This window comes from Anarhichas minor, unplaced genomic scaffold (genome assembly GCF_050575085.1).
Source record: "Anarhichas minor isolate MPS153535 unplaced genomic scaffold, ASM5057508v1 ptg000033l, whole genome shotgun sequence".
Taxonomy (NCBI): Eukaryota; Metazoa; Chordata; class Actinopteri; order Perciformes; family Anarhichadidae; genus Anarhichas; species Anarhichas minor.
In genome coordinates, this window is record NW_027466479.1 from 2,529,271 (window position 1) to 2,554,892 (window position 25,622).

Below are 25,622 nucleotides of genomic sequence, written 5' to 3' on the forward strand. Positions count from 1 at the left end.
GTGCTATCATCCAGACAGCGTTGGTTGTAAGGTGCTAAGAACGAGAAATCATCTGTTATAAATTCTGTCCAATACTTTCATGTTGTGGGATGCAATGAACATTCCAGACTTTGCCTTATTTTCATAAGATTGTTGACAAATGAGTAATGTAAGAAACCGTTTTGCACAAACTCAAAAAGTTGACAATAATGTTTATCTTAGAAACAGCAAATAATATCACACAAAACCTAAAAAGCACAAGCAATATGTGGGCATTATTATGTTAAACTTTTACACACTTTTCATTACCTAATATCAAACCAGATTAATATCATTCGTCATTCTTTGTGTTGCTTTGCTACGACACATTTATGTCAGCAGAGCTTTCCAGAGAATGCAGTGGCTCCCATAAACAGAGCTTTGAAACACAGAGGAGTGGAACATGTCTGTATTTTTCAATGGAAGGGGCACTGAGACCCTGCAGACACGGTTTAAATGAAGTTTAACTTAAACCAGGGGTGGTTCTAGAGGGGGCAGAGGAGGTCAGTGTGCCTACGTTAGCACTGAATGAGTATTATTGCATTTATAGTTATGTGTCTTGTTAGTCTTTTAACAACCAAACCTATGGGGGTGGTATTTGGACTGCAGTTCTATAGCACCTTTCTGGTCTTAGGAACCACTCAAAGCACTTTTCAACACAAGCCAGCATTAACCCATTCATTAACACTGGTGGAAGAGTCTAAGGTACCACCTGTTCCTCAGGAGCAACAAACATTCACATGCACACTCACAGCTAAAGGACACTTTGACATGTGGATTGCAGGGGCCAGGTGGAGGACCTTGATTTTGAGGCAGGAGTTGGCCATTAACTTTCTTGTATAACTTTCAGGATAAGTCCCAACGTGTCAAATCTATCTCAACATTGGCCTTGCAAGGTTCAGGGCTGATTTAAAACAGTAGATGGCGTGTTGAGTCATGGTACAGTACTATCATTTAGTTTACAGTTAAAAAAACGTGCCTATAAATCCAGATTGCCATGACATGTGATTCCCCAAGGGACCATAGGCCGCTATTGTTCAACCCGTGTATGATCCCGACACAACCAGTTGCAACTCCAACTCTTCTCCTCCCCTCTGGTAGGACCTACAGGGCACTGTACGCCAAAACCACCAGACACAGTAACAGCTTCTTTCCACTGGCCATCACTCTGATGAACAATTAATCAGACATACTGCACTATTACCTCCATTTGCATACACAACATATCCTCATACAATGGTTCATATGGTATCCTACAAGAAGTTACTCCTCATTTTTCATGTGTTTTCCTACAAAAGCCTACAACACGTGTCAATTTCCGCTTGTTTCTTTTCAATAAACTTCCTTCTTCACAGGAAACTCAGTTAGGTTTAGGCAACAAAACTACTTCAGGAAAAGGTCGTAAAATACTTAGTTAGGTTTAGGGAATGAAAACACTTAGATAGGTTTAGGAAAACCCGTCGTCCGGGTTAAAATAACAACGGAAGTGGCGTAACTGAAGCACAGAGTTACGTGAAAAAAACATCAACGTTGACTTCTCGTTTCACATGGGGAACAAACAGCGGCCTCATGGCCGAAAGATCACTGTTTGTTGGACCCATTGACCTCCCCTCCCGCCCACCCTGTGTGTGCTTTAGCGGTCTTTATACGTCTTCATTCAGGATTTCGTGGATAACATAATTTGTCGAATATTCTACTAATTACTGCGCATTGTTTTTCGTAGTTTTTGCTACGAATCCTGGATGAGACCAGCCAGAACAATGATGTTGCTTCTCACAGCTACGCAGACGACACTCACATTTACCTAGTTCTCTGACCAAATGACTATGGTCCCCTGGGCTCCAATCAGACTGCAGGCAAATCAGATCTGTTTCTCAAATCAGATCTTTAAGACAGACACTCCGCACTGTTATTAACAAGTGATCCGATTGGATGTGTGTGTCCAGACATTACCGACCTGCATGGATTGATGTGGTAACAACGACGCTGTCAGTAACGTATTAGCTACCCTAGTGTCACAGCTTTCTAACAAGGAAGCATTCGCCATCGAAACAATCACACTGTCGAGTCTTGGTGTAGAACTCCTCCGTCGCACCAGAACAACAGAGAAGGCTGTTAAATACTGAGAGGGGAAGCAGCAGAAAGCGAAAAAGGAGTGAAAGTGAAAGTTCTGGCAGACAATTATTTCAGCGTCTGTCCACACATTGTTGGTCCTCTTTTGGCTACCATAGCACTCTGCTAGTAGCAAGACAAAAATAAGTTAGTTCGTTTTTTAATAGACTCAGATCTGAACAAATCAGAATTTTATTATCTCAAGCATAGCAAGAATTACAGGTCTCATGTCCAAACTCATTCATGCCTTCATTTCAAGCAGGTTACTCCTGTTCTTAAATCTTTACACTACGTGTATATGCTGGTGCTAGGTAATAAATCACTCAATAATCTCGAGCCAAAATATGTTTCTGCAGGGCCCGGATCTTTAAGAAGCAGTCAACTGGTAGAACATCAAATCAGAACCAAACAGGTTGAAGCAGCTTTTAGCTGCTGCACGCACATGGCACCAACTCCCTGCTGATCTCAAATGTACCAGAACCCTTGCCACCTCCAAATCTAAATGAAAAATGCTGTTCCCCTGAGGCCTTTGATTGACGGGTTCAGGCTTTACTGCACTTCAATGTGTTAAACTAAAACACAACTGTAGTTCTGTATTGTATCGTATTTCATTCTTTCATTTCTGATGCCAGGCACAGGGTTATTGTTAGTAATTGTCTGACAAACGACCAGTTGTTAATTAATGCACAAGTCCAGAGCTTGCAAGAGGACAATATTGCTAAATAACACTATCAAATGTGCAAGTAGCTATGTTCTGTCAAGACGAGATTTTCAGATTGGAAAAAACTATAATCAGTCCCAATTATATTTTGGAAAATGTGCAATTAAATTATAGTTACATGGAGTACTTGATTACATTCTACTTTAAAATATTGAAATTCTAAAATTGTGAAACTTTCTTGATTAAAACCAATGCTATTAACTAATGAAAAGTAATTTTATATCAAAGTAAGCTATGTCTCCATGGACAGACCCAGATCTGGCTTCGCTTCCGCCTTCAACCTGCAGTTGGAAGCTCCGGTGAGAGGAGAGCTCCTGCAGGCAGCAGCAAGGCTTCGCTGCTCCGGCAGTCCTCGCGGCAGCAAATACCAACGCCGTGCTGCTGGATACGGACTGGGAGGCAATGGAGAACCAGAACCAGGACAGAGCAGGGCATAATTTTGGACCCTTTTGTAGTAAACCAAGGTTTTCTTAAGGGATTCTGGTGCTCGGAAACACCACTTTCATCCTGGAACAGCAAAAATCTACACAAAGAAGTTCCTGATTGTAGCTTTAATGAATATTTGTTTTTTAATGTTGATTTATGGATGTAGTTTTTATTCATTTTAATTTACATTAAAAATGGAAGATGAACCTTTTGAGTTAGTGTTCCTAACACTAGCGTTTCAAGAGTTAAGTCCTCCATGTTACTTACATTTTTTACAAAATCAGCAACAACTTACACAAAAGAAACAGCATCCCACATGTTGCAAAATACAAACAATACAACTGTAGTTTGTCTTATTTGATTTGAACAATTGTAAATTATGAAAATGCAAAATGTGCATCAGAAATGTTGTGAGATGTTTAAACTACAAACAATTTTGCAGAATTCAATTGTTGTGGCTGTGTCAATTGTTTTTAGTACAAAGGTACAACATTTTCAAGGTTCACATTAGATTGTGTAATGTATTGAGGTCTCGGTTCAATTTGAAATGAATCCCAGTGGCCAGACCAGTGCATTATAGTACATGTAGTCATCTGAATACATCCATGAGAGGGCCACATGATGTTGGTGTTGCTGTGATCTTGCATTTAAATCCCTGCCAGTTACGGTTTAGCTGAACTTTAAAAAAACAAACCTTCCAGCAGCAAAACAAGGATCTGATATTTTGGTGCCCAACATTACCCCAGGCTAAGTGTTAGTTTATCTTGCTCGTTGGTTTAAGTAGTTATTGATTCTGTAGAGTAAATGTGTTATCTGGTGAAATGTAAAGCGGATTCTGTTGTATTTTGTCATTTTACAGCTGCCTAACGCAGAACAGATAGCAGCCAGGATGTTTATTTTGATTACAACATAAGACAAAGCATTGCAGGCCAGCATGTCACTGGACAAACAGCTAACCAAACGTCAAAGGAAGACTCATGCTCCTCCTGTTGCAGTCTCCAGTAATGATGTGTCAGGACAGTTCACAGAGCAGGAGGAGGTTCAGGGTTTACTGGGGGAGCGGGAGGTGAACACTCCTGAAGCCTCCAGCATGGTCTTTCGCCGAGCGGTCTCCTTGGCCACATTGTGGTTGAGTCGTCTCAGACGTTCCTGGGGAAAGAATGTTTAGGTTATGTGGTCGTTTCATATACTGTCTTACCGTTTGTGTGCCTTTTTCTGTTAAACATTGAGGGGTGATAGTAATAGTTATTAGCAGTAGTTGTACAGTAGTACATTATTTAAAAAAAAATTATCTTAAAATTAATTGAATTAATTACATTATTTTAACGACGGGAAAGCCTGTTAAAAAAAGACAATATACTCCTTTCCAATTGCCAGTAGACAAGGATGCATTTCTGTTTTTTTCCGAATGAGTCACATTAGACATCACACACGTGCTGGAAAACAGGGTTAGAACACAGTGGAAAGCAGCTTAGAGGCCAGTGAAAATGTTACAGTGCTTACTTCTTCAGCCTTTCTTTGGAACTCAGTGGTGACTAATTTGGAACAATGTTCAGGCGCTTCTTGGATGGAGGCAGACAATTTGTGGCTGAGATGACAAAGAGTCACGAGTTGCAGCAGAAAAGGGGTGAAAATTAGCGTTTCCACCCGGGTGTCATGTTTACATCACTGCCAATCGGAGCTGGGACCAATAAATACCTGTGACTACTGCAGAGTCACTTGTCCTGGGAATGAATACCGATGGTAACCTTTCCCACTAAACACAAAAGCCAGATACTAGAGGGTGTTTGTGATTTTGTCTAATGGAAAAGGGGCTTAAGTGGTGGTAGTAATATAATACTAGTCATACTTTAGCAAAAGTTGTTATAGTAGTAGCAGCAGTTGTAGTACTACTACAACTAATAATTTCAAGTGTTAGTTTTAGTGGGACAGGTATTAGCAATGGTTGCAGTAGTGGCTGTTTCAGCAGTAACTGTATTAACGGTGGAACCGGCCAGGCGAACATTTGGAGTCTTTGTGTCCATCTGTTGAATGTAGGTCAAACTCTTTTTCCTCTGTTTTGGTCTCCACCACCCACTGAGGGAAATACCTGTCTCTTTAGCTGCTAAATGCTCCACCGTGTTCACCAGCTAGTCTCTAACAGTCTGTCTGCTGTTTTCTACTGGGCAGGTAGTGTACAGTTTGCTTTTAGAGATTTTTCTCTGCCACTAGAAACCAGGGTGATGAGAGCACAGATTGAAGGCCAGAAAACCCAAACAAGTTGAAGTTGCTAAAAAGCCTTGTAGAGCTGAGGGGAACTACAGAGTCAGTAATAATTCTCAGTGGGTTTGTCAATGTGACACCTTTTGCATAAAAAAAAAAGTAATCGTAAAAAAATATATTGATAAGTGCAGCTTTAAAAGTCCCACAGCACTGACCTGAGCATTCTGCAGGATGTTGTTCACCAGCACTACTCTACGTCTTGCATTCAGCAGCTTCTTTACATAAGGGTCCAGGTCTAGAGCCACCTTCTGATGTTCATTTATCCGGCACAACTCTGCAAAGAATGTACATTAGGAGACACACATGACCTGGTTAGTAAACAAGTTATTTAATGTACTTCATAAATGTATCTTTAAAAAATGTTATGTTTGATATATATATCCAATAAATTACCTGTGGCCAGATTGTCTATATGTTCTCTTAATTCTACCTGGCTTTCTCTGTGAAGAAGAAAAGAATCCCATTAATCCAGAGGAAGGACAGATTACACAAAGAAACAAATGCACCGTTTACATCGGTTCAAGTGTAGAATAGTTGTGCAGTTCCACGTTCTCTTCATCATTTGTAAACACAACAAACATCCATCACAATAAGCACACACAGAAGCTGGAAACAGAATGGGAGATGTGACACATCAAAGCTCAAACAATACAGGCTTATGAAACCTGAGGGAGACATGACTAACAGATGTATAGAAAGTAACGCTAACATTTAAATAATAAACAGCACCGGATTGACACATTCTGGAAAGTCACGAGACAGTCAAGGGGCTGCTAGCACGGACGACAGCCGGGATGTGATCCAGGAGACGTTTAAATAACGTCAGTTCACCATTCAACAAGGAGCCGCGTCTACCTGACTGAGTGTACATGCACGTCGAGCTGCTGGATAGCTGGTCTCAGGAGGTCGAGCAGCCCCTCCGCTACAACATCTTTGCCGGAGGAAGTCACGACTACAGCCGCTGTCGCCATTTTAGTAACCCAACAACACTGGCAGACAGACCGGAAGCTACGTCACGTCCTCGTGACGTTGCAGACATCTCCATTTTCTTCCAGTGGTCGGTAAATGAAGCTAGCAGCACCATTTTAGTGAGACTCGCTGTAGAACCTGTTCCAGCATTTTGCGAATAGTCTGAGAAAGACCCGAATTCAACTAGAGTTTGCTCATTTCTTACAGCGCTTAGCTAGGAAGGTAGCATATTCTATGTTGTATTTTAACACAAGACTATAAGGACAACCACCCGGCCACACTGCGCCGGTAACGTTACCTGCTAGCTGCTAAAGCTAACCCTAGCTGGCCGCAAGGCTCTTCTCGACCGACGCATCAGTCACTGTAAGTAAAACATGCTGGAAATGATTATTATAGGCACTTGAATTGTAATTGAGCTACTTAATTCATCTTGGGTTGACACATTGGGCTGCTGATGTAACGTTAGTGGCTATCAGAAGTCTGACTATACTTGTTTTTGTTAGCTAAATTAAACTAGTTTCTTGGGATCAAGAGTAAGCACATATAGAAAGCGTACTCTGTGTTCTTGACTCTAAACCACATTAGTGAATGACGGTATCACACTTCCTTGTAATACCTAGCGGATTAAAGTGTCTCTGAGCATCGAGACATTCAGTCCAACAACCACAGAGCACTTTATCAAACGTTCTGCTTCATTTAGACCGCAGGGGTACAGGGAAAGTGGCACTAAAGTCACTCGGTGGTTGGAATCCAAAATGCATGCTCTCATCACTTCATGGCACACGTTGTGCTGCTTATGGTTGTCCATCTGTGAAGACCAGCAGCTGTTGAAACATTTCACCTGGTCCACCCATTACTGTGTTAGGGATTATTGCACAGAGGCCACCATCTTGTGATTGGGTTCAGATGACTTGTTTGGTAGTTTTAACATGTTTACTCCAAAGGGAAGTTACATTCATGACTAGCATACAGTGTTTAAATCACCCTGGCAGAGAGAAATAATACTATGTATAGGTTCAGTAATTATCTCAAATATAGCAATTGTGCTTGCAGCATAGAGCCAGGTTCAATAGTGTTGAATCTGAATCCCTTCCCTTCTCATGACTACCAGTTGACTGTTTTATTTTCTGTCCCGTCTGTTTCCAGGAGCCTGCAAGCGAAGTCTGCCAAAATGAGTGCAGCCTCCTCCCAAAAAGTCGTGCTGAAAAGTACCACCAAAGTGTCCTTGAACGAGCGGTGAGGCGCCACGCACCCTGTCAGCAGTTAGACACCGGAGGCCAGGGCCAGCCTTGTGAAGGTTCTAGTGCTCCCTACGGAAGGCCACTGTTGGGGGACCGGATCCGACATGGATGCTATTCTGGCTGTCCCCAGTGTGTGCACTGCTCACTCAACTTTGTTGGTTCCGTCAACATTCTTTGATGCACCTGCAGAGTTAAATGTGAGAAGAAGGGGCTGGCCCGGGCCAAATATCTTGTGTGAGCAGTGCACACATATGGACAAGGGGAGAGGGTAGTGGTCGTTCTGGGTAAGCCTTGGTTAGCCTATGCTGGACCAGACCACTGTCCTACAAATGCCCTGGCACTCCTGCACCCTGTTACTTAAACAGCACAGTATACATCAAGTATACACCTATAAAGGGGAGACGAAGGCTTAAACTAAACCAAAAAGATGGGGCACCTCTTGATCCTGTCTGCCTCTCTCAAACCAGTGAAAGTGATGCACATTCTCCTTTTCACCCTCCTGTTCTCTCATTCTTTCTCTTCTCTGCTCAAAGTCTATAAAAGACCAGATACTCAGTCCTAGCTTGGACGTGACAAAGAGCTCCCCTTCCCTTCTGAGTCTCTCCGTGGTCTAACCACAAGTCACGGTCCATGCTGTAAGTGGCTGGGTACTAGGCACTCCTCCAGTCCAGGGCCTCTGCTGCTGCAGCAGGACGACACCGCGGCCAGTCAGCTGGGGGCCTGTAAGTGGCAAATTGCGCTCTTCTGTCCCCTTCTTTCTGCTTCTGTCCCTCAGTCTGTCTTTACTGTGAGTTTCTCTTAGTTGGCCTTTCTTCTTGTGCTTGTTTGAAAACTCATGCTAAATTCAAGTATAATCATTCTGGATGGTCGTGTCATTGAGAGAGAAAATGAGTGCCAACGAGTGGAACCTAAGTCTTGCATAACCAAAGAGCCACCAGTCTGTGTGGCTTCATCCATTCTATGAGAAATTGACTTGATGTGGAACCCTGCTTCCTCCTCCTCTGTATATCCCCCGTCCCCCTCTTTTACTTCCTCCCTCTTTTTCCCTCCCAACTCCAAAGCTTCACTAACATGCTGAAGAACAAGCAGCCTGCTGCAGTAAGCATTCGAGCCACTATGCAACAGCAGCATTTGGCCAGTGCCCGCAATCGCCGGCTGGCCCAGCAGATGGAGAACCGGCCCTCGGTGCAAGCGGCTCTGAATCACAAGCAGGTGAGGGCAAAGATCAGACGAGCTGAGGGTCACTGACCCTGTTCCCACATAGAGCCATGTTTTAAACTGTAGACTGACCTGCACAGATGCTATATTTTTGTAAAGATTTACTTGATTGTCTGAGAAAAGACTTCTCAGTAATGTTATGATACGGGATGGGAATTTGGTTCCATTTGATTACCCTTTGAATTAAACTACTTACTAAAATCTCAGCTCAGCAAAGCCTCATGTGTGGATGATGGTTCATAGCGTCACCACTTGAACAAACATCACCACAGATCTGCATGAAGACAGACGGAGGATTATTTTCCACCAGGTAGTTACTGATTTAAAAAAATAAAGCATTTCTATGATTTTTATGTGACGATTCAGACTGACACTATTTTAGCAATAATTCTAATATATCTCACCTTGTACATGGTCACACAGTTAAGTAATGTAACACAAAAACATTTGCACTTCTGTGTTTCAAGGACGTAACATGAGACGCTACTTTTGTACGTAGTCCATGTCTGGAACTGGCCTTGTTCAACGGAGAAGAGAGATTTTTCCGTTTTGTAGCCTTCTGTGAACTGTTGCCTTTTGGGAGAGTGTTTGTTGAGTGTGCGTACGGTGTAATACTGGTGTGTTTGGAATGTTCTTATTTTTATAATGAAAACGGTTTAACAAAACTCTACCTCCGTCCCCAGCAGGGCGACTCTGTCCGTCTTTGACACGAGACGTATTCGTAAAGAGGGACCAGTCACATTAGTTAATATGAAAAACACAAATAGTAACTTTTTTCTTTACTGACAGCCTTTAAAGTTGATGAAGATAATATTTACAGCTACAGCTGTTTTTATTCTAAAATACAGCTGGTAGGTAAAATAAGTATACGTTCTTTGTTTAGTAAGGAGAGAAATAGTATATCTGCTCAAGTGAGATGTTTTACTTTCTTTTCCTGCATAAAGGTAATAAGTCCTTTTCTAGGGATAGAAATCATGACCAGAATGCACCAAATTGCACCATTAAAAGAAAATCTTCACTGCCCAACATGGACACAGTGAAAATACTTTTCTTTAAGCAGCACCCATGTGTCTCCTGGGTTTGAAAGCAGCCAACTGTATGCTAACATGTTAGTTACCCAGGGATATGGAACTGCTATGTTTTTCTGCTACTGAGTCACCAAACATTGATTAATGCAACTTTAAACCAAAAATGTCAGTTTGACATTTCCTACCATAACAATTGGTTAGTTAGCAGTTCCTAGTAGAGAATCTGCTCTTTGATTGTGTGCTTAGATAATGTGGAATTCTGCACACTGGCTTTAGTTAAATTGTAAATAGGTTGTCATTAAATTGACATAAGCGTTACAATGTGGCTGAAACATGTCCAGCATGCGAGTACTCTACAAGAGGACAGAATCCTGGCCTGTGTGGACCGCATAGACGGGTCTAATGAGCTGGTGGAGTATTGATATGCAAACAATTGCCATGAATGGATGTTGAAACGCACTTGAACAAACTGTGGGAGTGGAAATGAGGCTTGTGCACCCAGTTTTACGATGATTGAGATTTATAACAGAATCAGGTGTGATGCAGCTTCATAAATCTGATCACGTCTGCATACAAGTGTTAATGCGTACTACCAGTTTTAATCATGAATCTACATAGGCAAGTTTATTTGTATCTCACATTTCAACAACAAGGTAATTCAAAGTGCTTCACATAAAACCATTAAAAACATCAAAACATAAGGCAAAATAAAAGGAGATTTAAAAACAATTAAGAACATTGATTGAAACATTAAAAGCAGTTTAAAACACTAAAAAGCAGTGTAAGAAATAAAATACAGTAGTAAAATGCAGAAATTGATTAATATCCTTGAATCTGGTTCAATTAAAGGCAGCAGCAAACAGTCTTGATTTAAAGGAGCTGAGGGTCTCAGCAGACCTGCAGCTTTCTGGGACTTTGTTCCAGATATGTGGAGCAGAAGAACTGAACTTCTCCATGTTTAGTTCTGACTCTGGGAACAGAAAGTAGACCGGTCCCAGACGACCTAAGGGGTCGGGATGGTTCATAAGGTAGCAGCACATCAGAGATATATTTTGGCCCTAAACCATACAGTGCTTTATAAACCAACAGCAGGATTTTCTTTCTTGGTCTTAGTGAGGACTCGAGCTAGAGTTCTATGCATCGGTCCTCTTTGTCTTTACGCCGGGCTACTGTCTCTTGAACGTGGCCTTGATTGAGCGCCTGTAACCATCACCTGTAGCATGACATTTCCTCACAGTTGCCCACCTTGTTTGGCTGATTTCATTTTGTCATAATAAAATCTGTGGATAAATTGTCAGAGCCTGAAGCAGCGCCTGGGGAAGAGCAACATCCAGGCCAGGCTGGGCCGGCCTGTCGGGACTCTGATGCGTGGAGGAGCTGCTGGAGGTAGAGGGGGAATGCGAGGGATGATCAGGGGCGGCCTCCGAGGACGAGCCAGAGGGGGAGTGATGAGGGGAGCCCTGTCCCTGAGAGGTAGAATCTGATCCCAACTCTTTGTGGTTACTGTTTGTCCTGGGTTTGCATTGAGTGACCATATGTCTTTGTGTTGCACAGGCAAGCGAGTGTCTTCTACAGGTGGCCCCATGCGAGGTCGTGGCTCTGCTGGCCGTCTGGCAATGCGTAGAGGAGGCCGCCACCGTGGAGGAGCTCCTGGAAGAGGAGGAGGAGCTCTGTCCAGAGGAGCAGCACGAGGACTAGCACGAGGAGTAGCCCGAGGTCAGGGGATGACTGTTTTACTTTTCTCTTATTGAAGTGTGGAAAAGTTGTAACAGAATGATCTTAAATAGACTGAGTTTAATGGCTGACTATTGATCACTATGCTGTGTGCGTTGGTGGACAGGCCGTGGGGCAACAAGCCGTGGGGGACTGCGTGGCCGTGGTGGTTTTGCTGGTCGAGGTGGTCGCGGACGAGGGCGAGGTGTTGGCCAACAAGCTATGACCCGTGAGCAACTAGACAACCAGCTGGACGCCTACATGTCAAAGACCAAAGGCCACCTGGATGCTGAGCTGGACGCCTACATGGCCCAGGCAGACCCAGACAGTATGGAGTGACGCTGAAGGACTCTGAAGCAGACACGTCTAGAGTCACTGCAGAACTGTACAGCTGAACTCGCACATACATTGTAGTTTTTCACCAGATTAATGGGCTCCCAATTGATCATCTTTGTAATTTAGACGAGTGGTGACGGTCCAGGACTCTTAGCTTTGGAACAGCAAGAAATCAAGGTTTCCCTTGATTGTGCTTCGACCACTACTCAATTCTGCATCAACCTGCTCGTGCAAACTCTCTTTTAAATCTGGAATAAATGTGTGTGGGACCTTTTTAAACATTAACAAACTCTGCTGTCTGTAGACATCATTTTTTATAATCATTATTACTTTTTTTTTTTAATATATGACCTTAAAAACACTTCAATCGTTTGGGACAGATGTCTATAATGGTCAATGGTCTAGTTGATGTGTTTGAACTTCTGTTGAAACCAATTTTGAATTACACCGGTTTGTTTTTTAAACTTTTATTTTACATGTGATTTTAGCACTAGCGTGCTCAGACCTTTTTAAGGATTCATTTATTGGCCTGTCTTGGCAACATTTGCAATGCAACCTTTTCTAAAATATTTGTTAAAAGAATGTAAGCAAAGAGTTTCCATTTGCCATTGTTTTGTATTTAAAGATGTAGTACTTTGAAGTCTTTTGTTCCTCTGTATCTTCCACCTGTCAGCGTGCTTCAGTGGGCTGCTGACGTTCTCAACTTGTACTTGAGAGCATTTGTATAACATTATCCAAAGCAAGTGAAATAGGTTTTAATTAAAATGGATAGGATTTCCCTAAGTGTGTCAATTGAATGAATTAATCGCCTTGAGTAAAAATGGAGTGAGTTGATATGTTGTGTATCAATAATTCAATTAGCCAGTAATGGCAAAGTCCAAAAACATGCACTCGCATGAGATCCTTCCCCAGTGTAGATGGGTAGATGATGTTAACCTTACTGACCCCAGAGGTGATGGTTGTCTGTGTAACCCATCAGTTGCATGAGACAAGCACAAGGTTAATAAATTGTCATTGTGCAACAGGGTTGTACGAAATGCAGTGTGTAGTCCCATCATGCTGCATGAGAAAATACGCACTAAAAAACCCAAACTATACTACTCTTCCCAGACAGCAGCGGGGTGAACAGGCTCGCTGGGTTTAGTCTTTTAATATCCTTTGGGCTCACAGTATCATTGATGCTCAGTAGACGGTACCAGTGATGTTCTGGTCAGCTTTAATCCCCCGCTGTAGAGCCTCCTGTCCTGGTGTACACATCCCATGAGAGTTTTTTAATGTTTCAGTCACGATGCTTTCTATTGCTCCTCTGGAGAAGTTAAGAACCTGGCATGGGAATTGTGCTTTGTTACGTTTCCCTAAGAAATACAGCCGTTAAAGACCTTTCTTCACCAGGTGGAGATGTGATGACTGGGATGTTGGTGTTAATGTGATGGGGAGCAAAGCTCTTCCGTCAGAATCGGAACTGTTTATTGCCATATTATGATGAACATACAAGGAATTTGACATGACGGGAGATGCATAACATTTAACAACAATCAACAGTGCAAAGTAGAAACATTAAAATTTACAGTAAAATATAAAATAAAGTGCACAAACGAACAGATAATGGGGCTGAGTGTCATTTAGACTGGACACTGCAGATGTTTCAGGTACAGGAACGATGAAGCAGGTGTGAACTCTCTCCTGTGACAGATATATGATGAAAATATCAGTGATGACATCAGTTAGCTGGTTGGTACATGTTAGTACACGACCAGGGATGTTATCAGGCGCAGCAGCTTTTCTCATTGTCCCTTTCGTCAGGGATTTTCTCACATCTGTTGTGGATGAGGGGTGAAGAGTGAGTTGTGTCTTTTTCCTTCTGTATTACAATAATAATGGGGAAACAAATCAATGAATTCACAAGCCACAAAAAAAAAGGGTTTTAGGCACGTGTAGAAAAAACCCATTCATTAGTGTAAATGATTTGTCTGCTTTACAATCTTGATTTAAAAAGCATGCGACTTCAGGCTTCCAGACCCCCAGTTTGGGTCAGCAAAGTAACAAAGCCCTCTCCCTCTGCTGATCGTTAAAGACTGAGCCACAGGATCAGTGGGATAGTTTGTCCAAGAGTTTGTTCCTAACTTCCAAGCTCACCTCGATTTGCCCTCACCGTTAAACACTTTATTTAGTTACAACTGTTAGAACAGTTATATATATATATATATATATATGTATATATATATATATATGTATATATATATATGTGTATATATATGTATATATATATGTGTATATATATATATATATATATATATATGTATATATATATATATGTATATATATGTGTGTATATATATATATATATATATATATATATGTATATATATATGTGTATATATATGTATATATATATATATATGTATGTGTATGTATATATATATATATATATATATATGTATATATATATATATATATATGTATGTGTATGTATATATATATATATATATATATACATATATGTGTATGTATATATATATATATATATGTGTGTGTGTTGAAAGAATGTCTGCTGATAAAGTGGTGAACTCGTCATTGGTCAACCACTACTACCACTTTTATTATTACTATTATTATTATTAGCAAATAGAGGAAATGCAAGACTGCACCACAAAAACTACGATGATAACAACGTGGATGGGCAAAGCTGGCCCCTAGGAGCCCAAAAAGGCTCTAGTTTACTGTTTTACTGTTTGTTTGTGGCACTTCGATTCATTGTAACTTTGTTTAGGAATATTCACCACGAAACACAACATCGACTGACATAAAAAGGTAGATAATATTCCCCCAGGGCTCCAAAAAGGAGTATGCCAGAAAAGCATTTAAAGCCCAGACTGCAGACTACAGACTACCTTTCATTTTAAAGGTAGTCTGTTTCAGGCATGCAGGAACGAGTATTTAGAAAAGTCCTCTGACTTTAATATGAGGTCAGCAGATCGATGTCGAACACATTTGATATTCATCACGACTAAGCTAGTCGGATTTCCGAGCTGCCCTGAACGTATGACTGGTTGTCGAAAAGTGGTTTCAACTGACGTAATTCATCCTATAAAAGCGTTTGCGTCACGTCCTACGATCCTCTTTCCTCCGTTCTCTGTCTGGAGTCGACGCAGGACGAGTGCATGCAGGTAAACATGAATGATGAAGTGTTTAACCGAACAGACTCGACACAAAGATATACATGTGGCCGCTGTTGATAAAGAACCTTAAGTTAAGTTTTGTGTGATTTTTAAGGAGTCGTTTGAAACGTGACGTCCTCATATTTTGCGCACCACGTTGTACTTAACGCTAGTAACCGTCAAATAGCTAGCTGGCAGCTAGCGTGATGCTAAAGTACCTAACGGCTGACTTATTATGTAATATATATATATATATATTTCATACTCTATGTTGAGTGCATGGGGTTATGGTTTATCTTGTTTTGAGTGTACCGTTGAACGACCGTGCACATATAACTGGTATACCACGGTGGCTCAGCGCCAAACACCGATCCCCGGTGTGCCATGCGCTCCTGCTCCTACGGCATGTACCGCCTCCTAACGGCGGTGACTGTTGAAAGAGGAAGTATTTTGTCAGAAAGGCACAGCAGTCCCGCTGCTTGATGCAAATTACTTTATTCACGATAATCACTCCATTTTATCGTCTATTTTGTTGTTGGGATATATGCAAGGCTTTAGAAATAAACTGAAAAAAGAGCTAACGTTAGCTGTAGCCGAGAAGGCTTCTGTTAGCTTAGCCACAGTAGCCAGTCTGACTAATCGGTAACATAACTTTTTAGGCAACCAATCAAATAATATAGTGTTTAATAGTTGAACACTACTAGTAAGTCGTAATCAAATTACAAATGCGACTAATGGAAACCCATTCACCCCAAACGCAACAAAGAATAGTACGAGGGGCATCGACAAGTCTCACATGAGCAAAGTATTGAGTTCTTCGACATTTAAATGAGGTGTAGCAGTTGGAAATGCTTTTCAGTGATGACCACACATCTGATCACTCCCTGCTAGTCGAGTTGTCCTATGCCACAGTGACTTTGTCAGTGGGATTGTCCTGTGCAGTGGGCTGATCCCAGGACAGCTGTGGCTATATAACTGCAGGTTTTGCTTTCACTTCTGCACTCTTGGTTGCTGAACCGTGACAATGAGGCCTGGCACAGTCACACACTATTGGCTGGTTAAGAGATGCATGGAATACACAACACGTAATAAAATTACAAGCTGCTCTACATGTAGGGATTGAAACTTGTCGACATTGAAACCCACCTCTCTCTGCAGGATATGACCTCACTGCTGCACGTGATGGGGGGGGAGGTTATCCTACAAGTTGTGCTGCCCTTCTGGAACATGAGGTATGTTTTTGTGCTTTGTAAACTGTTACTGTTGTAGGGGTGTTATGATTCCCCAAGAGCTGATTTGACTTATTATTTTCAGCACTGACTGCTATGCCATTGTTAGGCGATGGAGTCTTGATTCATTTAGAACTACAGATTGTTGGTTTCATAACAACGGTCATTTATATTTTCACATTAAAAGAAACAAAGAAGCTATATGCTAAAATGTTTTTTTGTCGTCCACAAAGGGATCAGTGTAAATGATGGCGACGAAGTTGTTTGTAGTCCCTGTTGGCACAGTGTGAGCTCTGGTCCTGTCAGGTGGGCCGTAGAGCTCATCCAGTGCATAGAGCAATTATTTCTCTTGCAACCCACTGCTGCTCCCTCTGTAGCAGTGTTACTTATGAGAACTGACAGCTGTTCATTTATCTATTTTTAAAGTTCATGTTCATCAATGGTCGTACATGTAAACGGGTTGTTCTCTTTGTCAGGTGCTGTGGACCTCAGGCCAGCTCGGTAAGTTGTTTTATAGAATAAGTGTTCTCTTTACAAGTGTCATGATGATTGGCTTATGTTCAACTGCTCTGAAGTGTGAGTGACAGCTGCCTCTCTGAACAACATGCCGCCCTGCTGATTAAGTACATGGGTGGTTGTGGAACATATTGTCACCTTCGTTGTGCTTCCTGTAGGTTTCCTCACTGGCCTGGGCTTAGGTGCAGATTCAACATGTAAGTACAGAGGCCATGATGCCATCCCCCTCAACACCAGAGTGGTTAAACTTACAAACGGGACAGATATGACTCCAGGAGGAAACATCCCGTCATATAACCGGCCAGAATCGGCAATGATCTGTATGATGTATAGGACAGTTAATGGATGATTTACAGAACATAACCAAAGCACTGTGTGGTATCTGCAGCCAGTTGGTTCATCAGCTGGTTTGTTCAAAAGTCAGTGCTAGACCAACTCAACATCTGGCATCGTTGGTCTCCATACGTCCTGTGTTTGGAGTCCTGGTATGTTTGTTGAAACACGCTACTTGGAAAGCAATGTCTGTGCTTTATTCTTAGCACACAGGACTATTCAATGGAGCGCCATTAGGCAGTGACTTCCATATAGCTGTAGTGTTGACTGAGAACTGGGTGTGCACACAGATCCCACTTCTCCTCTGCTGATCCAGTACCTAAACTGGGATGATACTGAGAACCGTATGGAAGTGTTTTTCCTGTCAAAAATCTGTACTTCATATGTATGGTAATGTGAGGCTGCAATAAGTAGTTTCCTCTACAAGTTAAACATGTGTTTCTTATATTATGTATTTATTTCCCTGTCAAGGTTATCTTATTGTCAATGGACAACATGGTTGCGCAACAAAATGCAGATTGCCGTCCCATTTAGCTACACAATAAAAAGACTTCTGTGGAGGCTTAATTGTAAACCAAATATTCTTATGAAGGCTACTGCATTGTTTGTCCTCGCATATCATCAAACAAAAAATGTCTGCAAAATCCTCCCATTTCTCACTGTGTCCTGCCCGACTTGTTCCAGGTTTCTGCTGCATCAAAGGATTGCCTCCTTGTCCCGGACCTCAGCAGGGATTCAGACTCAAAGGTGACTGTTGAGCTCAAAGTTGTTGGAGATTGGATGAGTGGTGTGAGCTGAGGCCTATCCCGACAGACCCTTTACTGTAGGGCCATGTCGTTGGAAATGCCTCGCACAGTAAATCTGTGGTTTCGCTTTACCCACATGTTCACTGCCATGAGCATTGTGTGATATTACTGCAGGACATGTGGAGCGTTTCAGTAGTAGCATACCTGCTATCTGTTTGACTAATGGTGATCTGAACGAACGGGTTGAAAAAATACTGAGACCGTCCCAAGTGTGTGTGTTAGAGAGAAACTGATCTGCTGAGATTCACTTTCATTTACATTTGTGTTTTGTTTAAGAGGAGACGGCACATTTAAAACATGAGTAAAATATCTGCTAACTTTTCCCAATTTTAAATATAATTTAGATATGATTTTATGGCATTTGATGATTAACCTTTTGATAACTTAATCATTAGAGCCTCCTGATTAACCGTCTGATTAACTATCAAACCCCTTTGTCCAATTCAGCCTAATACTTTACAGATAAAAACGACTTGTTTGTTCAAATGTGATATCTGTTTAGACATTTTTCTGCAGTTGCTAGTCCAAAGGATACTGACTGTGTAGTTACCAATGACCATGTGTTCACTTGATTTGAACACTGGTGTAGCTTTTAGTTCTCCACGAACTTAAACACTCCTTCATTAATTGACCAATTAATGTTTGAAATGCTGAGGATGAGCTGCTCCCCGTCTGAGCAACTGGTTCTCCTCGTCAGTCCTTCAATAACTTGTTAAAGGTCAAAACTAGTTGCATGTTTTAGCTGTCTTTCCTATTTATAGTAACATTAAATGATGGTATTACAATCCTCAAGAAGGGTCTTCAACTAAACGCATTTCTTTCAACCAATGGCCTGTATTCATGTATAGGAAGTCTGTATTTTAGTCGTATAGAAGATGTTGCAGTTGTTGACTTTTAGAATTGTCGCTTTAAATGTTTATCTAATAACTCAATTGGTTTAGCCTGAGAGATGCACAGCTTTAGCTAACCAGATATCAGACCAGGAGGTTGAACTCGGCTGTTTTGGTTTTTAATAGATGTGTTTGTTTTAACTGAACGTTGTCTTTTTGTCGTTAGTCCACTGTGATGGCAGAAGGTGGAGACTCGTGACAGCAGTAAGTGTATTTTCTTCTTCTGTGCTTTCCTGTATCTGGCCAATGATTGGATGAACTTAATCTCTGCACTGTGTGGTATCTGCAGCCAGTTGGTTCATCAGCTGGTTTGTTCAAAAGTCAGTGCTAGACCAACTCAACATCTGGCATCGTTGGTCTCCATACGTCCTGTGTTTGGAGTCCTGGTATGTTTGTTGAAACACTCTTAAATGCAGCATTTGGAACGCTCCTCAAGCATTTCCATGTGGCTTTAGTACAGGCCACAGTGAGCACAGCTGCTCGACATTTAGACTGAAGGCTGCCCTCTGACTGAGCAGCTACAGATGCTCAGTCACTGTTCTAATGCAGCCTAGACCTCATCACACATTTCTGTCAACTGAACGAGGAACAAAGGATTCTTATTCTATCTAATGTAATGTTGGTTCTAAAGGACATCTACTCCCCTTTTTTCTGTCTGATGACTGTCGTGATAGGTGTGTGTGTGTCCACATGGCGCTGTGTGCTCCACTTCATTCATACAGTCAATCATTCCTCGTGTTTCTTCCTCCAGGTTTCTGTGGCAACAAAGCATAGCGTCCGGCCTCCAGAAGGATTCAACGGCCAAGGTGTGTTGAATTATCTAGAGGAGACATGCGTGGTGCTAGCCACTGTGAGCTGAGGCCTATCCCGACAGACCCTTTACTGTAGGGCCATGTCGTTGGAAATGCCTCGCACAGTAAATCTGTGGTTTCGCTTTACCCACATGTTCACTGCCATGAGCATTGTGTGATATTACTGCAGGACACATGCTGGATTTGTATAATTATCAAATAATAACCAGAGTGAATCGGTTTCTTTTTTTTAAACTCGATCCAATTTGTCCACATTCTATACAGACACTCGTTGACATGTCTTCCTCTTCTGTACATTGCATTTCTGTGTTTGTGTATATATTCACCATCACAGGTTGGGCATGTTGAACCATGAAGTAATGAATTGATAAAGTTGGGTAAATGGGATGAAATGGACTTGATGGAATTCATTTATTTTCAGAATAGTGGGGGCGTCCTGGAGACTCGGCATGAAGGATGTGGCCGGCCTCTGTCTGTAAGTATGCGTGCTGTGCTTCCAGTGTGTGGTCATATACCAAGGCTCTCAGGACTCTCCATTCCTGACTTGCTGTGGAATTGACCAGAAACTAAAAACCATCCCACTGGGCTTCTACAGCATCCTGCTGAGATGACCTGGTGGGAACATCTTCTGCCACATCTGTAAATGTGCTGTGTGTATCATTGTAAAGTCAAACTGATGATGACTTGGTAGACTGTAGCACCAGGGACATGACTACTGTTGAGCCTAACAGCTGGACCGGTTCTTGTTTTCAGGTTGATGGTGAGCCGTTGGTGACGGGCCGCCAGCACTCTGCTGAATGACCTCTCCTACCCAGATGACTAGTTCATAAAGGCAGCTGTGTCTGTCTACTGTGTACTCTGTAACAAATAAAATATCAAAGACTATAACTCTCTACTTTTCCTTTAGTCTCTATGAAAATATGAGCTTTCTTAATGGCATGTAACATGTAGTTAGCTGGCTATTTTATCCAAGGTGGCTTAATATACGCTAAGTCACCATGCAGACATACTCAAGAATCATGTAACTACATCAACTTCGTCAAATATTCTGACTGGTTTATATGGCTCATTTCTGACAAACTGACTTCACAAGTTGCTGTAGTATCTCAGTTTTAATTATGTTGACTTTGCTTTATGAAACTGAATCAACATAATGAGCCAGACTAACTGAATTAGCCTGGTCTAATTAGGTGAACCAGCTCCTTGTTGCAGTCTCTCAATACTACTGTTTGGGTTGAAGACCATCCAAGCTGCTGAGGTTGGGTGTGACGTGCTGGCACAGCAGCCAGGAGGGAGCTGCAGTTGTCTGGCATGAAATGACAGGAGGCTGGACCAGAAGCTGTCTCCTGATGGAGAATTCATCTAAAGAAGCAGGTTGTTGCGTGATGTTGGCAGGGAAGGACAGCTGGTCATCTTGTATTCCACCTGCCTTACTCTTAAATGTTGGTGTAGTTTATTTCCATTTCCTGAAGTGGTGAGATTCTAGCATCATTTGTTGACCCCAATACTGCAGAGACTTGGTGACCTCTGCCTGAGGTGTCCCTCTGTGATAGAGTTCATCGCTGCTTAAGAAATGAGGCCTTTTTCGATATCGAGCCATGTCAGAATATAACCTCAGAGTTTATGATTGTGTAGGACTGAACAACTGGTCACTTTACGATTGCTCACTTATTGGAATTGTCATCAGCATTTTGCAAGAGAAACTCATAATTTGGAGTTAATCCAAATTTTTTGAAGATGTCTAAGCTGAGAAATAAATGGTTCTGAATGATCTCAAACTATGATGCATTCCAAGTCTTTTATTAGATCGGCTTGAAGTGCCCCAGACCCTTGGAAGAGTGCTGGTCCATCACAGATCCAAGCTTCCAGCTGTAGCAGCACATTCCCTCCACTAGTGAGCAGTATATTTACACCAGCAGAATGACTGTGGCCCTGCTGGGTTCAGGTTTCATTAAGTCTCCCCATGCCCCAATATGTTCTACCTCAGAGGCTGACAAACCTGCACATTCACTGGTCTGGTTTTGATTGGCTCACAAGCACATCACTCAAATGGTTCCTCCCTCTATCAACAAAACATCACATAAGGCAGCTGGCTATTGTCACCCAATTACACAAGCTTCTCTTTACACTTCACACTCGAATCATATGCTCTGTTCTGAAGTCAGGAAGTGCACGAGTGAGTTTATCCTGAGCTGAATAACAGCCTTCATTCTCAGTGACGGAAGAAGCCACCGACCTCCGACCACCTTTCACTTCTTTCCTCTCTTCAGGACGGGCCTGGGCGGATTATGAGACAAGGGGCCTCTGGGCACACACATGGAATGGGTCCCCCACCTCTCCCACTTAGGAGCAAGATCCCCAGACTGAAATGAGGCAGCCATGTTTGTAATTGCTTGACGTCTGTGGTCATTTTGCGTCTCTTATTTTACAATGCACACAAAAATCGAAAAACAATAAAATAGGTATTACAAATACTGTAAACAGAATCCACACATAAAACATATGAAAAGAATCGTAAATGTATTTCTGATGAGCACATTTAATAAGGGAATATTTCATCTATTTTATTTTTTGAGATATCTACATAATTTCGACTGGTCATAATTCCAGTTCAAGATATCTAAATTCAAAAGTTTGAACTAGTGAAGATGACGTAGATATCTTGAACTGGAGTTAGGAATAGTCATAATTTAGTTGTAGATATCCATCAAGTTATAGATATCTTTCAATTCATTTTGATTAGGGGTATCTCAATTGGAGATATATTTAACTTTTATTCTGGCTAGTCAAAATCTGATTACAGATATCTTGAATCAGTTTTGATTAGGCGAAATGGCATTGCAGACAGCTGTTAAAGACACAAACAAATTATTTTTTTTTTATTTAAAAAAATGTCATATCTTTAATTTTATTAATTAAAAGACAATACCAACCCCAGCCAGAATCTGTTCACCTGCTACCGTCTGGAGAGAGATACAGAAGTATCAGCTGCTGAACCAGCAGATTTCAGATCAGCTCTGTCTGTCTGTGAGACTCCTGAACTCTTCCTCATGTATAATAGAGTTTAGTGTTTTTCTATTGGTACACTGGTACGGCACTACAGACCGGATGGTTTTTCCTCCATGTCAGGGCAGTCGTGAGGCCCAAGTTCACCTTTCTGACTGGGCTTTAACACTGCAGCCCGTGCACGACAGGACCTGTCAGCAATAAATGTAGAGGACTTACTTTCTGCGACAAGACAACTTCTATTTCATTGCAACTGGCACTTCCTCTGCTAACACTGCTCAAATGTTTTGCATGAGCAACGTCGACAACAATGCGGACTAATCGTGATGTTTAACACATCTGCGACTGTTATTTCAGATAGTCAAACTGAATTACAGATATGGATAACTGTCCCTTTGACTAGTCCGAATGATGTAATAGCTGTTATGTAGACTGGTGTGTATGTCTTGGCAGTCAAAGACCAATAGAGGGCTCTAGTGCTGTTCTATTGGATAAAGAGTTGTGTGCTCAGTGTTCAGACCTTCATGGGTTCATGTGTCCCAAACCCAACCCTAACCCAGGATGGGCATGTTGTAACATTGAGTAGTGTTACAATAAAGTCAGCACAACTGAAGATCAAGTCTCTGCATCTAATAATTTATATCCCAATAGGTATCTTTGATACAACTTTTGACTAGTCACAATGTCAAAATGCTGTTATTGAGACCTCTCATTGTAATTCTGGATAGTCGAGCTTGGCTATTAAATGTTAAATGTTGAATGTTGCTTGTCTCCTGGAAACACTTCAGACAGCTAGCCTCTGGCAAAGGAGCTAAAACATCACGTGGGCAGAGAAGTCTGTAAGGATCCCAAAACAATCCAAACAGCAGTACCAGAACTGGACTACACCCACCATGTTGAAGGACACACCACCATCCGGCTAACAAGCATACAGCTATGCTAACATTAGCCAACAAGCTGAGCTACTGTCAATCACATTTTCGTTTGGGTTTCAGTCAAAGTTGACTGTAGCAGCACTATAGCATCGTGGCAAACTAACAGTGTTTCAACATGAGCCGGGGCACAAGTCACAGGGCAGGACTACGTCTCCCTGTAAAAGGTGAACGCTGTGTTCACTTGTACAATAAGTAGGTGAAGGTTCACAGAAGGGAACAATGTGATCTCATCAGATCACAAACAGCTTCTAGACCACGCCCCCAGCAACAACACTGGGCGGTGCAGACACACACACACACACACACACGCACACACAGTCTGAAAACAGTCTGTTGTTGGTGTGCCAGAGGGAGCCGTCGAGGAACTGATGTTAAAAGTTGTCTCGACCGAGAACTTCCTCTGGAATGATTGAGGACATAGCATAATGTTGGAACATAGCTTCATTGCACCATCAGAGCTTCAAAATAGTTTGTATTTGTTGTGCTTGTAAAATTCAGCTGCAATCCCTCAATCCTCATAGACAAGGGGTGGACAAAATAACAGAAATGCTTGTCTAGAATACATCCCGATAAAACAGCCCGTCAGTGAATACTAGGTGAAGGTATAAAAAAGGTGTAATATGTATTTATTGTATTTATAGGAATTTATAAAATCTTCAGCTCACACATGATACAACATATACACACTTAAAGCTATCACCTAAAGTCATTGCTACTTTGTGTGTGGTTGCAGGCTCAGTGTAGAGCGGGTCGTCCTTCAATCAGAGGATTGGCGGTTCGATCCCCGGCTCCACTAGTCCATGTTGATGTGTCCTTGAGCAAGACACTTAACCCCAGATTGCTCCTGTAGCTGTGCCTATGCTGTGTGAATGTAGTATGAATGTTAGTTTGTCCTAGCCCTTCGTTCCATCATCTCTAAACACAAACATTGTGACTGTGGCTCAGTGGTAGTACAGGGTCGTCCCCCGGCTCCACTAGTCCATGTTGACGTGTCCTTGGGCAAGACACTTAACCCCAAATTGCCCCCAGGCTGTTCCTGCGGTGTATGAATGGGTATAAATGTTAGTTAGTCCTGATGGGCAGGTGGTACCTTGCATGGTAGCTCCTGTCATCAGTGTGTGAATGGGTGAATGATGACATGTAGTGTTACAGAGCTTTGAGTGGTCGGAAGACTAGAAAATACCTATACAAGTACATCCATTTACCATTTGTATACTATATGTGTTTACACATATCTTTTTACTTCGTCTTTTGTACTTCAAACTCAAATATTTAGTTGCTGATTCATCCATTCACTCTATTTATTTCTTGGGATGGTTTGAGGTAAACATGTGCTGCTAGGTCCCTAATAACATTAACACCCCGTTCCTGCCACTCTCTGCAGTGTGGACAGATGTTCTATGCCTGGCCCAGACTAGCTGTGTGTAAGATAAACCCTTATCATGCCAGCTGTTATTGTGCTTCAGGAGTGCATATTCACAGAGAAATGTACAGGTGACAAACAGTGAGCCTGCAGCTCTTCGGGCTCCTAGAGTTCACATCTCTGCCTCGGTATACTCGATATGCTAAGGTGGACTGTGGTACAGTCTAAAGCTCCAGAACAGGTCAGGAAATGGAGATTGATTCATCAACTGCTGTTTCCAAGGTCATGAATCAACTGCAAGCTTGACACTTTTGTCACTGAACCAAATCCTTCACAACTATGTTCTTAACCAAATAGATATGGATGGACTACACAGCATACACATTAGTTGTCTTGTGTGGTTATTGGGAGTGCCCAAATGAAACATGTTGGCAGTGAATGATTTCCAGGACCAAACTATGGCTGCATATGACCAAACTTCTCGGGGATAAACCTGGCTAGTGTTCATTGTGACAAAGTCAACAAACATG

At 41.9% G+C, this 25,622-nt stretch overlaps 2 protein-coding genes, 1 long non-coding RNA gene and 4 other non-coding genes across 8 annotated transcripts; 6 read left to right on the plus strand and 1 right to left on the minus strand.

Annotated features, from left to right (window-relative positions):
* Window positions 1–3,387: 3,387 nt before the first annotated feature.
* On the minus strand, window positions 3,388–6,554 carry snapin (SNAP associated protein). 2 transcript variants are annotated; one of them, XM_076105481.1, is made up of 5 exons: window positions 6,395–6,554; window positions 5,933–5,979; window positions 5,695–5,813; window positions 4,781–4,865; window positions 3,388–4,426 (listed from the first exon to the last, which is right to left on the minus strand). In XM_076105481.1, exons 1-4 carry the CDS (start codon window positions 6,508–6,510, stop codon window positions 4,830–4,832), a joined length of 318 nt encoding a protein of 105 aa, XP_075961596.1. In that variant the 5' UTR covers window positions 6,511–6,554; the 3' UTR covers window positions 3,388–4,426; window positions 4,781–4,829. The 2 variants fall into 2 exon arrangements, with proteins under 2 accessions (XP_075961596.1, XP_075961595.1); XM_076105480.1 differs by lacking the exon at window positions 4,781–4,865 and having other exon boundaries at window positions 6,395–6,553.
* A 28-nt stretch (window positions 6,555–6,582) lies between these two features.
* chtopa (chromatin target of PRMT1a) lies at window positions 6,583–12,827 on the plus strand. The gene is made up of 6 exons (XM_076105479.1): window positions 6,583–6,871; window positions 7,655–7,744; window positions 8,811–8,961; window positions 11,294–11,468; window positions 11,550–11,711; window positions 11,836–12,827. The coding sequence occupies exons 2-6, from the start codon at window positions 7,680–7,682 to the stop codon at window positions 12,045–12,047; spliced, it is 765 nt and encodes a 254-aa protein (XP_075961594.1). The 5' UTR covers window positions 6,583–6,871; window positions 7,655–7,679; the 3' UTR covers window positions 12,048–12,827.
* Window positions 12,828–15,108: 2,281 nt separating this feature from the next.
* On the plus strand, window positions 15,109–20,676 carry LOC142965481 (uncharacterized). The gene is made up of 9 exons (XR_012957678.1): window positions 15,109–15,211; window positions 16,361–16,434; window positions 16,908–16,932; window positions 17,106–17,144; window positions 17,965–18,027; window positions 19,143–19,180; window positions 19,728–19,782; window positions 20,210–20,263; window positions 20,542–20,676. It is a non-coding gene; the product is annotated as an uncharacterized LOC142965481 (long non-coding RNA).
* LOC142965540 (small nucleolar RNA SNORA8) lies at window positions 17,315–17,454 on the plus strand. The gene has a single exon (XR_012957692.1). It is a non-coding gene; the product is annotated as a small nucleolar RNA SNORA8 (small nucleolar RNA).
* Window positions 18,074–18,207, plus strand: LOC142965545 (small nucleolar RNA SNORA18). Its single transcript, XR_012957697.1, has one exon. It is a non-coding gene; the product is annotated as a small nucleolar RNA SNORA18 (small nucleolar RNA).
* On the plus strand, window positions 19,245–19,382 carry LOC142965539 (small nucleolar RNA SNORA8). The gene has a single exon (XR_012957691.1). It is a non-coding gene; the product is annotated as a small nucleolar RNA SNORA8 (small nucleolar RNA).
* On the plus strand, window positions 19,831–19,964 carry LOC142965544 (small nucleolar RNA SNORA18). The gene has a single exon (XR_012957696.1). It is a non-coding gene; the product is annotated as a small nucleolar RNA SNORA18 (small nucleolar RNA).
* Window positions 20,677–25,622: the final 4,946 nt, after the last annotated feature.